The 12,531-nt window shown below is 32.9% G+C and overlaps 1 protein-coding gene across 2 annotated transcripts in view; it reads right to left on the bottom strand.

Moving 5' to 3' along the window:
- Window positions 1-1,462: 1,462 nt before the first annotated feature.
- The window catches only part of EDIL3 (EGF like repeats and discoidin domains 3), a 441,707-nt gene continuing 430,638 nt past the window's right edge, over window positions 1,463-12,531 (bottom strand). For both annotated transcript variants that reach the window (XM_001146806.6, XM_526867.7), the window contains one exon: window positions 1,463-4,440. In XM_001146806.6, coding sequence (XP_001146806.1) covers window positions 4,291-4,440 — 150 coding nt within the window. In that variant the 3' untranslated portion in view covers window positions 1,463-4,290. The remainder of the gene's footprint in view (window positions 4,441-12,531) is intronic.

Below are 12,531 nucleotides of genomic sequence, written 5' to 3'. Positions count from 1 at the left end.
ATGTTGAAACAGCCAATATGAATTATAGGCATTTACTGCAATAGAATCAAGAAACCTATTTCCCCCTTCAAAATCAATAGAAAAATTGCTACTTCCACAAGGTATTCTTTGTCTTTGTAAAGACAAATGACAGTGCATTCTATTTCAGGGTAGTTGAAACATTTCTCAACTGGCAAAGTTGTTTGGTCTTCTATTTTACCTGTGCAGATAAAAGGATCCTTTTGCATCTCAAAGGCTAGAGGCAATATTTTTCACAAATAAATAGCATACTAAAGTGATTGTTAATTTTTTAAAAATTAGCCTTTTGAAAAGAGATAGAGAGCACTGAATTTCTGACAGTAAACATTAATGTTTCTTTATCAAAATCTTAATTAAAGTCATGTATGCAAAGCTGATAGATGTTTTAAAATTCAGGTTATATAGAGATAATATTTTCCATTCATGAAGTTATTAGTAATACTTTATAAAAAACACAAATTTCAGCCTATGCAGACTTTTCTTCTTGGAATTTGAAATGCTTTTTTTATTTTTGAATCTAGAATCAGTAATCTTAAAAGTTTTATACTTGAAAATTTTATGTTGGATAATTATTAAATATTGTAAAATTGTACCCTGTATAGATGTTGTCATGATTCCTTATTAGCTCTACTGAAAATATATGTATAATTTCTCTTATTTAATAAAAGCACATTTATTGTTTGTTTTTGAGTATGTGCAAAAATTAGGCAAACAATGGAATCCCATTGATCTGCTGATATTAAAATGCATTTAAATGGGAATGTGTATGAGTACATAAATGTGATTAGTCAGTTCTGGGAGCTATCAGAGACTCACTGAAGCTCAAATAAGTAGTAACCTTTCATATCTTAATTCCTCCCTAAATTGTTTGCATCCTAAGAAAATGTCAAAACAATAGCAAGTACACAGATTTAGTATTTCACCAGTGACTTCCAGAGAGCTAGAAACAGGATTTATGAAGAATCCACGTTATGATTTTCATTATTCAATAGCTAATGTTACATGGATAAATACATTATTACTGTTATATTATTGCTTACCACTGACTGGATTTCTTCATCATACTCCTGAGCATCATGAACTGAAAAAACTATAGAAATGATACCAATATCATCTGATTAACAATGGGCAGATCAGTCCTGTTACACAATGCTTTATACATGAGGCCAAAAATGACTTTGGATTGAGAATATTCTAGTAAAACTTCTGCATCTAAAAGGAGCAGGAAGAATGCATACATTTTAATAATCTTCAAAAGACCAGTTTAGCTAAAATCAATATATATTTAGAGGTTGTTGTAATTTCTATTTTTTCTGTATCTGTTCAACTGTCCTGTGCAAGGCAAAAATGAACCAAGTATGTGGTCAAGAGTAGTGGGCATTCACATTCAGACAATTTGTGTATTCTTATAAATGTGTTTAATTACAACTGCTTCAAAAGAATCCCAGATTTTCAAAAGTTTATTTTAAGTTTGGAGACTAGACAAGGTCATACTGGTTTTACATCCTACGTGATATAAGTATATATACAAAGAAAAAAACAACATTGGAATATTACACAGCTTGAAGGTTTGCAAAGGTTATTTGTGTCTTAGTTATTTCTGTACTTAATGACACATCAGACGCATTGAGTATTATATTTCATAATTTGTTGACTAGCAAAGATACAATCATTAGTAACCCAAGTCTTCAAAATTCACACCAAACTTTATGAAGTCATTCAGAAAGAGAAAGTCAATCCTAAAATTAAAACTGGCAACTATGATAAATACTTTCAAAAGGATGTAGATATAATGGAGATGTTTAAAAGTTTAGTTTCATTAATTGTAAAATTAGCATGTTATATTTACTCAATATAGTGAAGACTAGGTGATTCTTACATGTATTCTACTTATGGTACTGTATTGGTTTTAGTGTGAATTTACATAGAATAAATTTACTTCACTTTCATGTCATCGACATGAATGACACAAAAGCTACTTCATAATACTACTTTACAATAGTTGTCAACATTTCCATATGGTGCAACCCCTTTGCTCTCATCAATTTTGGGTGTCACGGAACAATAGGTATCCCGTTGGACGTGATGTATTGCGAAGAGCATATAAAGCAGAGGGAAAACGAAAAAGCAAGAGAAACTCATTTCAATGCTTTTTCTAAAAGGTAACAAATATAATTTTAATCAACTTCCTTGGAAAATATTTTTAAAACAGATATCAATAGAAAAAATTACAAAACATCATATGAAGCTATAAATAATTTTGAAAAACTAAATCATCATAAAGCATAAGTAATAATCTTAAAAATATACTAAAGAATGTATGTAATTTGCAAAGGAAAATGGCTAGATATCTGATGGGACAGTAAACCTTGAAAGAAACTGGCTAAAGAGTAAGTGTGTGTATATTTCTGAACCTAAGTAATTATTTGTCACATGACTTTAAAATTTAGCCAGTTACAAATATTTTAAAATCCTAACTTTAAAGTTATCTAAAAAAAGCAATATGGGGGAAATAGTAATTTTGTTTTTGAAAGATGTTGAAAACTGATCACCATTTCAGAGGCTTCAAATTCATAATTTCATAATAAGAACAAGAAGTAGAAAGCATATGGGCAAGGAACAAATATGTGGCCAGCCAGTCCCCTTAGACGAACTAATTTTGTTCTTATTAAAAATGCCAATACGATTGACTTTCTCTTTAAATTCTTCATTATGATTGAAGACCACTCCATATATACATCATTAAGAAATGCTGTTAACACATGGACAGACAAGACAGTAACAGTCTAGTGGCTTTTGTTATGCAGCACAAATATTAAAGGAAAAAAATAGCAGTGTTGCGTAGGATCTTAACATTTCGTACACATACCATCCTTTCTTTTCCAATACACTTAATTTAAAACTCCAATAATTCTTTCTAAGCCTTATAAAATAAATACTTGTAAAGCTTATAAATTAGATGTTGAAGACTTTTATGGAGGCAGTGTGAGCTTTAATTTGAGAGACATGTCAATGAAACCTCCAGTATCAATAACAAATTGTTATGATAATTGCTTATTTTTTCAGGACCTTTGAAGCAAAATAAATAGAAATCAATTTTCATCTTGAAAATGGTTTACTACTTTGTCATTAGTAAACACTTTGCTTCTCACAAATAACTCCACCTGTGCCTTCCTGGGAAACTACCACCAGTTTCAAATCTCAATAAGATGTTAGTTTCACAGGGAATGTGGAGCTGAACAAAGAAATGATGAGTATGCTTGGCCAAACTATGCAGCACTATATTAATATTTCTTTGCTAAATTTTTTATAAAATAAACAAATAACAAGCCGATTTTTTAAAGTAAATATAAGGATATGTAATTACCATCTAAATGAAGATTTAAATTTAAAGAGACATATATATTTTTCGTTCTTTTGTGCAAACTGAGAGTATGGGATTCTTTATGAAGCAATTATTTGGAAATTAAACAGTTATGGCTTCCTTCAAAAATAAAACTGCAGATTTAATTAATGAATATTAAATACAGATCAATCTACTGATAGGCAGTCATGTTCTACATATATGAGTAAACATGACACTTCTTTTAGTCAACTAATAGGAAATTCAATTAGAAAAAAAATTGAATTATTCAGGTAATATACAATATTAAGAATGTAGAATAGAACTAAAAGAAAAAGAAGTCACATAATCTCTTATTAGAAATAATGAAAGTAAAATGAGAATTATAATATCAGTACTGCATGTTACATATTCTTCTTTAAAATTTTGTAATAAACATTGACAGTGTTTGGTAGGCACAGGGAAACAGGATAATGTAGAGTCATTACAGAAGGAAAAAAACTTATTGCTAACATTGCAGTATTCCTTTTATCAGAATTAGGTGAGTATTGATTGTAAAAGCTCTATCAACTCTTGCTCTTATTTGATGACTTTGAGACTTTTTTACTCTTGCTATAAAAAGAAGGCTACTTTCTTTCCCTAATATATTTCTACCAATGCGAATAATTCAGGAAACAATGAGAGAAAAGTAATTCACACTTAATGTGTTGTTACTTAAGAGATTTGACGGATAAAATAAAATCAAATTAAATCATTGAAAAGGCAGGCTTAGACCCCCTTAAAAACACCGTTAGTTGCCTACCATAATTTGAGCACTTTTTCATGAAAAAAAAAAAAAAACATTCAGTTTCCTACAGATTTTGCACAGTTCATTCCATGGAGATACTTTTAGGGAAATAGGGAAGAGGGTTGTGAAATGTAGCCTCCCCTCATTCCTCCTCTGTGCAGCCCAGCAGCTCTGACCGCAATGTGATCCTCCCGTACCAGGACCAAGGAAGGATTCTTATGTGTCGTGCATAGATGGGAGGGTCGATGACATTTTTTCTGTGAGTGTCATTGTCAAAATTGCCCTGGAAAACCTAATAAAGAAGAGCAGAAAAATGTCAGTCACACAGCCTTCTTTCTTTGAAATTATTTTTATGTTCCTGTTTGGAACATTTTCCCCAAACACGATATTTGATAACTATTCATTTTCTTTTCTTCAAAATATATTGCAGCTTCTTTTTAATAATAATTATTTTAAATTAAATGGTCAATTAATGTTTAAAGAGTTAAACCTTTATTGTTTAATGCAGACATTCATAGGTCTATCATTTTCCTCTACTTGTTTCTCTCAATTAAAAAAAATACAACAGGTATTCATTTTTTGCTTATGTCACAGGCTGACGTTAGTCATGTAGCTTGCTGAAGATGCTCTCTTCCACGGGGTGACTCAGAGATCCAAGCTGCTTGCAAAGTACAGCTATCATCTGGAGCATGTGGCCTCCACATTCACAAGGGGCAAGGGGAGGGAGAGTTAGCAGACTGTGCAGAGTGTTTAAGAGAACAAGTATGGAAGCAGCTTATATCACTTCTGTATATATCTGTTTCACCTTACCTAATTACATGACTCCAGCCTAACAGCAAAGGAGGCTGGGCACTGGAGAGAAGCACAAGGCTATCTGGTGAGCACTAACGGCCTCTATCACAGTGCCTTTTGCCCACTTCTTCTCACATAGAGAATAAAACTAGCCCATCTCCAAATGAGACAACGCAATCAATGCTGTTTTTGAACTGTTTTTCTCTTCTTTTTTGGCTTCATCTATTAATTCCTGGATCCATACAATACTATTGGGATCAATATGACTTATAATATCCTGACACTTTGCATTGCACGTCTATTCTTCTTTCTTCTTTTGTAAAAATGCTTTTTTTTTTTTTTTTGGAGCTTTACTATTACTATGGCCACTTGCTCTTCCCCAAAAGACTTTCATAATAACTTGGACAAATGTCTGCTTCAGAAAACAAAACAAATTTAAAACACTGGGACCCTGATAGGAATGGCATTAAATTATAAATTATGTTGGGGTAAACTGAGGTATTTATATTATTTAGTCTTTATCTGAAGATTTTATCCTTTTTTTCTTATAGATTCTGAACATTTCTTATTAAAGTGATTTCTAACTATTTTATATCTACATTTTTAAAAATTTAGATTTAGTTTAGATTTTTAGATTTAGTTTAAATTTTTAGAGTAAAAATCTCTTCAACGCTTTCTGTTTTTGCTTTATGAAGCATCTTATAATTAGAAGATAATTTTCTTTCTTGTTTGACATCAAATTTCTTTCTTGTTTGGCATCAAAACATAACTATGTGGCCAGAGACACCTGAAAATAAAATCCTTAAAGTAGAAAACAAAAAACAACCAAACTCCATCATCACATGACAGAATACTTAACCCACATCTTTCAGCATTCTGAAATTAAAGGGAATGTTTTAAAAGCCTTCTAGGCTAGATTGGTTCAGTCTTATACGGCCACAAATGTTCTCCTGGAAAGAAAAAAATCATATTCTCCTCAAAAGCATTAGGCAGTATGGCACTGATTAATAGGAGCAATAGACAAGACTGAAAAGTCTCTCTGCTGGTTCTGCTGGCATATCTAAATTCATATTCATTTAGCAGGCATTTTATGCTTAGTAATGCCCTGTCTTGCACAAAGGAATAATTCATTCTGGACTGAAATGTGCTACTACTATGTTACAATGTCTCTGTTAGCAAAACTCACAGGTACAGGACATATCATAAACACTCACCAAAAATCTTGAGAGACTGTTGCTACTGCAACAGCAGAAAATAAGCTCTGGTTTACTGACATCCTCTCTGACATATGATGTTGGATTCAAATATTTCACTGAGATTGTGGTATTACAATTTAATACGGAATCTAAAATCCAATTTTGTAGCCCTGCTAGTGAACTTAATGTATATCTCTGGGATAATAGAGTTTAAATTCATTAACTTTCATTGCAAGATTTATAACAGCCCAAAATATAGTTTTATACCACTTCTTGGGAAGGAAATACAGAAAGAAACAATTTTCTCTTAAGTGTCTGCTCTCTAGCACAGGTTTTGATGCGAACTATCAACCCAGAAAGTATTAGTTGAATTATTAATTATACTTATTTCTTTATAATGAAGAATACATACAGAGAAACTATATCAGCTCTGGAACTGAAAACAACTATGAAATTTCTGATTTAATATGTGAAAGTCATGGATATTTGCATGTTCACTTAAAAAAAGTGAAGTTTCATGAAACAGGATGATTAATAAAACAATAACGTTCACAGAAAAACAGCCGAAATCTATACTAGAATCACAGAATTTACAGCCTCAAAGTACTGAAAATATATTTTTATTTTCAGAGGCCTCTCAGTAATGACACGTACAGAACACAAAGCACCCACTTGCTAATTCCAGGATGATATTTTGTACTTGTTGTGTAAACATGTGGCACATGTGCTGTTTTCTTATCTCAAGCACTAGGAAGCCCCTGCTTAAGAATGCTACCTAAATATTTCACCTTGCAAAGGAATGCAAACACAGTATTTTTAGTTAACTTCGTAAAATCTCTAAGATTTCTAGAAAGTGCTTTCACAGGCACATTTTAGAGACATAAGCATCTGAACTAAAACTGAAGTCTGAAAAGACTGATGGAGAACATTGAATCTCTATATAGGAGTGAAAATATTTTACATGAGAAAGACACAGTTCAATGTAGAATTTTTTAGAAAAACTATGCACACGTTTCAGTTCAGGAAGGAGGCTAATTAGCTGATGACAAATTTGCTGATATATTCAAACATGATATTGCTTAGAGGTCTCTCAGGCTTTTTCTAACACATGGGGCCTTGATCAAAAAACACTCAAGGTACTTTGCAGAAGCTTCCATAATTACAACCTAAGAGAAGATAAGAGAAAGAAAAATACAACTCCCTCAATGTAGCTATCTTGATTTTCTCTTTCCTAAGGTTAACTCTCTTGTGATGCTGGTTGAAAATACAAATCAGATTCTTCAGAGGATTCAAATCTCAGCACGGAGAGAATATCAGATAAAATAAAACAATAAAATCTTGTTTCTAGCAGCATTAATACATTTTTTATAAGACGAGCTACCATTCTTTGTTAGGGACCACGGTCTATTCAGGCCAGTATAGACATCATCAATAGGAGGCCTCCAGGGATCATGGAACAAAGTAACATTATCCTCCACAATGTAGTCAGAGAGGTGGGGCATATTTCAGTTTCTTTTAGCAGTCATCGAATAGGACTCTAAATATCAAAGAATCCCTTGGGGATTTCTTGCACATACGATTTCTTTAGAAAATCATCTAGTTTGTAAAAATGTGCTTCTTTTCATTTGTCCTAAACTTAACTGATTAAAAGTTTTAAAGAGATTCCCATTGTTCTAACTTTTTGGAATTGTTGTTCACATCATTCAAATAGCGAGTGGTTCTAAGCATTTTTAGATAGATTCCCTATGACTAAACATCAGCATTTTACATCAGTATTAAACACCAGTATTTTATTAAGATTTCAAGTGACCATCACTTCATCCCTCTGGGCTTTTGTTGCCCCCTTATAGATTTCATTATTTTTCTTCTGCTATTTGGAGACTATAGTCGAACCGCATCTGGGATTTCAGATATTGTGGAAATATAAAGGTTGAGTGAGACTTTCTAAAGTTTTTTCTATTGATTGTATTTGCTTTGTTTATGGTATCAAGCATACCACTGGCCTTACTGACTGTATCTGTACACTGACCTGCTGTGCTTAAGGGATAGAGGACAAAGGTAAAGATGCATTTTCCTAGGGCAGCATGTATGTGTCTGTGTCTGTGTGTGTGTGTGTGTGTGTGTGTGTGTGTGTGTGTGTGCAGAGGTGCTGGGCTGAAAGCTCAGAATTCTTTATTTAACATACATAATTTCAATCCTTTGTGCTTTCATCCAGAGCACTAATGGAGAAGTTAAATAAGAACAGTCTTTGGTAGCTCTGATCCTCAGAAACCCTGTTTTTATCTAATTCTACCCATATAATGAAAGAATCTGAGATTTGGAAGAGAACTCAGAGATCTGCTATCAATAACTTTTCCCTCTAATATTTCTAACATGGAACTTTCAGCCTATTCATGGCATGCCTCAATACAATAGGACAGGTATGTATTTAGACAGTTTGAAAGTCTATCTTTTTAGAAGACTAAAATGCATATCTCTCACTTCAATCTATTGAATCTAGTGCTTAATTCTCAATGAATATAGAACAAACTTAGCTCATCAAAAGAACTTTTGACATACTTAACAATAATTGACACAAACCTCTCAAAAACTCAACTTCAGCACTCTAGGCTAAACATTCATAGTTCCTTAAAAAGTTCCTCATGTTGCATGATTTTCAGACTTATAATCTTGATTGCATTCCATTGACTAACATCTGTTTTAACTATGGCTCAGTGAAAGTGTGGTATTTATTGGGACACAGAATGTAGACATACTGTGAATAACTCAAAAGATAGAGTGCACCTTTGTTGTAGATGCAATATTTCTATCAATGCAGTCTAAAATGTAGAATAATTATATTGCATTTGGGGTTATAGTTGATTGATTTATGGTCAAATAGATTTTGGATATTTTCATAATTTCTCCTCAGTGAGGGTTTTCCAATTTTTTTACTTGTATCTGTTTTATAAAGCAACTATTTATATATTATATAAGTATATAATTCTGATTTTTGTGGCTGACATAAGGGACAGATGCTTATTATAGTTCAGGATCATAAAATTTATTTGTATATACTTAGTATCAACATTACTTCAATTTTTTTGACTGTCAAAAATTTCAGAGTTACAACTTGAATCAACGCTTTAAGTGATGTAAAGTCTTATGAAAAATTTCACGGAATTAGTATGCATGAATCATGTCAAACATAACATTTTTCCATTTGAATAGTTTGGGAAAGAGCTTTCTTTGTTTCTAATTCTAGGGCTAGATTTTCAGTAATATTTTAGGATAATCTAAAATTTATGTTCTACTTTGCCCTATATGCAAGCATTCCAAAAATCAATTTTTTTTATTAAAAAGGAAAAAAAATCAAAATATATAGAAAATTATTTTTAAACATTTTAGTTAGTGGCATACATCTATATCATATTAAACAAATCTTATTGGAAGCTTTGCATGTATGAAACTTCTATAAGTGATTGGCTTTAAAAAGTCTGAAACCAAAGTTTAATTCTTTTAGCCAAAATAGACTGCAGCTATCATTCTGTGAATTCAATTTTCTAGGAAAATTTACCAGCATCCTGAAACCATTTCATGATTGAAAGGCTAGTATATTATTCTTGATGTTTTTCTCTGCGATCAATTCCACTAAACCAATTAAACTCTGTAACAAAATTAGCCTCAATATGAGTACATTCTTCCGGATGTAATAAGGAAACAAGAAATTCATTTCCAGATAAATTTCAATATTCTAAGAAATGTTTCTTTGGAAAATAGTGATATTGAGAATTATATTCTAAGAGGGTCACCAAAAAAGTAGGGGTTTCTGTTGGAGCCAGTAGACTTTGTTAATAAGTGTCTATATTGATCATCAGTCTGCAGAATGAGCTGGGGGATCAGCCTTCACTATAGGGCAGCCCAACAACACTATAGCACAAATTGTCATTGACAGAAAGGAACAGAGAGCTACCACAGTGTCTTCCATCCCATAGCATCCTGAGTGGAACCATTACCCTCCAAAGCTGAAATAAGGTCATAGCTAACCGAAACAATTTATCAGCAGGTGAAAGTCAAATGGAAAAAAATTCAACCAAAATGTACACATAAGACCTTAAAGTAGAGCCAAAGACAATGATAAAGTTACATGTCCCGGTTTGTGAAAATATAATGTGTGTAATCTACAGATAAGAGATCAAATGCGAAGAGGACTTGTTTTCATATCAACCACTAATTGTAACATATTAGACAATCACTTTATTTTTCTGTATCCAAAAGGAGTTGATCATCTTGTCTTCTTTGTAAGAAACATATCTAGACACATCTTAATCTTGAGTTTGCTTGTGTGTACTATCTTGAAGTAAATTGCTGACCATCATCTTTTTTCTATTGAACAGTTCTTCTGCAGAGTTTAGGATGTGTCAAATCTAGTGTAAGCATAGCGTTTACAGACACATGTCATTCCAGTGATCAGTGTACAGTCTACAAAACCGTGTGTAATACGAGTGTGCAGTAGATGTTAACCTTACCCAAGGAGGAGTCTGTTTTTCACCCTCTGCAACTTGAAGGTAATCTCTAAGCCCTTGGAATGGCCTGTCTGAGAGGAGTATTTTTGTTTCCCAGGGGGCCCTGGGCCACACCAGATAGCCTATGCTAACATTGTGGTTTACAGTGGGGTCTTCAGGTCAGCTTGACCACTGAAAAGGAGGAAACTAAGGTTAGCCATACAGATGGTCAACCATGTCTAAATGTCAGAGCTTCCACAAAAACTCTGAATACCAACGCTAAGGTGAGCTTCCTAGTTGGCAATACTCTGGGCTTATTGTCACATAACATTGCTGAGAGAACTTACTACTCTCCAGAAGTCTCCAAGACAACTGAAAGCTCATTCCTGGACTCTCCTGGACTCTGCCCCATATGTCTCTTCCCTTAGATGATCTGTATCCATATCCTTTCATCGTGATAAATGATAACTGTATGATAATTTTAGTTGTGTTTGTGAGTTTTTCTATTGAATTATCAAACCTGAGAATGATCTTGGGGAACTGTGAATGTGCAATTGATGTCAAAAGTGAGGGTGGGTTTAGGGAATCCTGAATTTGTGATGAGTAATTGGTATTGAAGGGCTACAGGTTTCATCTAAGTTTTGTTGTCTGAAACACTGACAGTTGGAAAAGGAACCTCAATTGTCTGAAAGGGTTGTATCTACAACTTCCCCAACATCATGCGCCAGCGTGTGACAGACATTCAGGCTTTAAAGTTGATTGTGAACTTACTTTCTATTCTGATTCTTTGAATAAATCCTCAAAGGACAATCCATTGAAATTTGTTTATTTTGGCCCATAAGTATACTTTCTAAACCTTCTACTGTTAGGTTCTACTCTCTCTATTTTACTTGCTGTTCTTATTTTCAATTTCTGGATGATATTTATTCTCATGGGCATAAACCTAATAAGCATATCAAACAACCAGTGTTACTTGTCCTCTTGCATATTTCAGTAACAAAAAATTCAACTTCTTTATTCTCCTGTATTTCTTTAATATCATTTCCATAAAAGCTTATAGGTCCTTTGAGAAATACTACTTTGTCCATCTACTTGGGTTTCTTTTGAAATCCCTTAAGAAACTGCAGTCAGATTTTCTTAAAGCTATCATGCATGGTCATATATATAATAATTCTGCACCATAATTCATATTGGATATTAATTTTATCTATGTTCTTTTTAAAATGATGTTTTGTTCCACAAACCCTTTGAAAATCTAGACCCTGTTTGCTTCAGAGACTTCTTTGCTTCCCAAGATTTCTCCATGAAACTACCTGAGGCTTTCAAACTGCTTATTTAACTTCAAAAATCTAATTATAGAACATTTTTGCTTGATGGGAGAAGTGAAAAACAAAACATGGGGCAGGTTCCATAGTCTCTCTTTCACAAGGGCATGATCCATTTAAACCATTAAAATGAATATATGCGTTCTCTAAAAAAATTATTTCCATTCCCATTGTTGCTCTCAAGAAATTTCTTGTGGCTCTAAAGTTTGCTTTCTATTGTAACTATGTTAAAAAGTAGATCTTTGGCTTCAAGAAATACTATACTTTACTGAATGAATCTGGCTTTGCTTCATGTTCCTAGTGTATATAAATCTCTGATTATATCCCAAGAAATTCTTTACTACACCACAAATTTGATGTTCACTTACAATTCTTGTAGCATGATTTGCACTCTACTGCTCCTTCTGTTAGATTTTTTTTTTCTGAAAATGCACAAATGAAAGATTCCAATAATAATTGGCCAAAACATAGGCAAAGGTGTTTTTTTCCCTACCCTGGCAATAAAAGTCCACATTTCCGGCCCTTCATTGCTTCTCAAATTGCCAGATTCTCTTTGGTTTCCATGTAGTTGACATGAAAGCTGGTT

Source organism: Pan troglodytes, chromosome 4, assembly GCF_028858775.2.
Source record: "Pan troglodytes isolate AG18354 chromosome 4, NHGRI_mPanTro3-v2.0_pri, whole genome shotgun sequence".
Taxonomy (NCBI): Eukaryota; Metazoa; Chordata; class Mammalia; order Primates; family Hominidae; genus Pan; species Pan troglodytes.
This window is presented reverse-complemented; position numbering and strand designations above follow the sequence as displayed.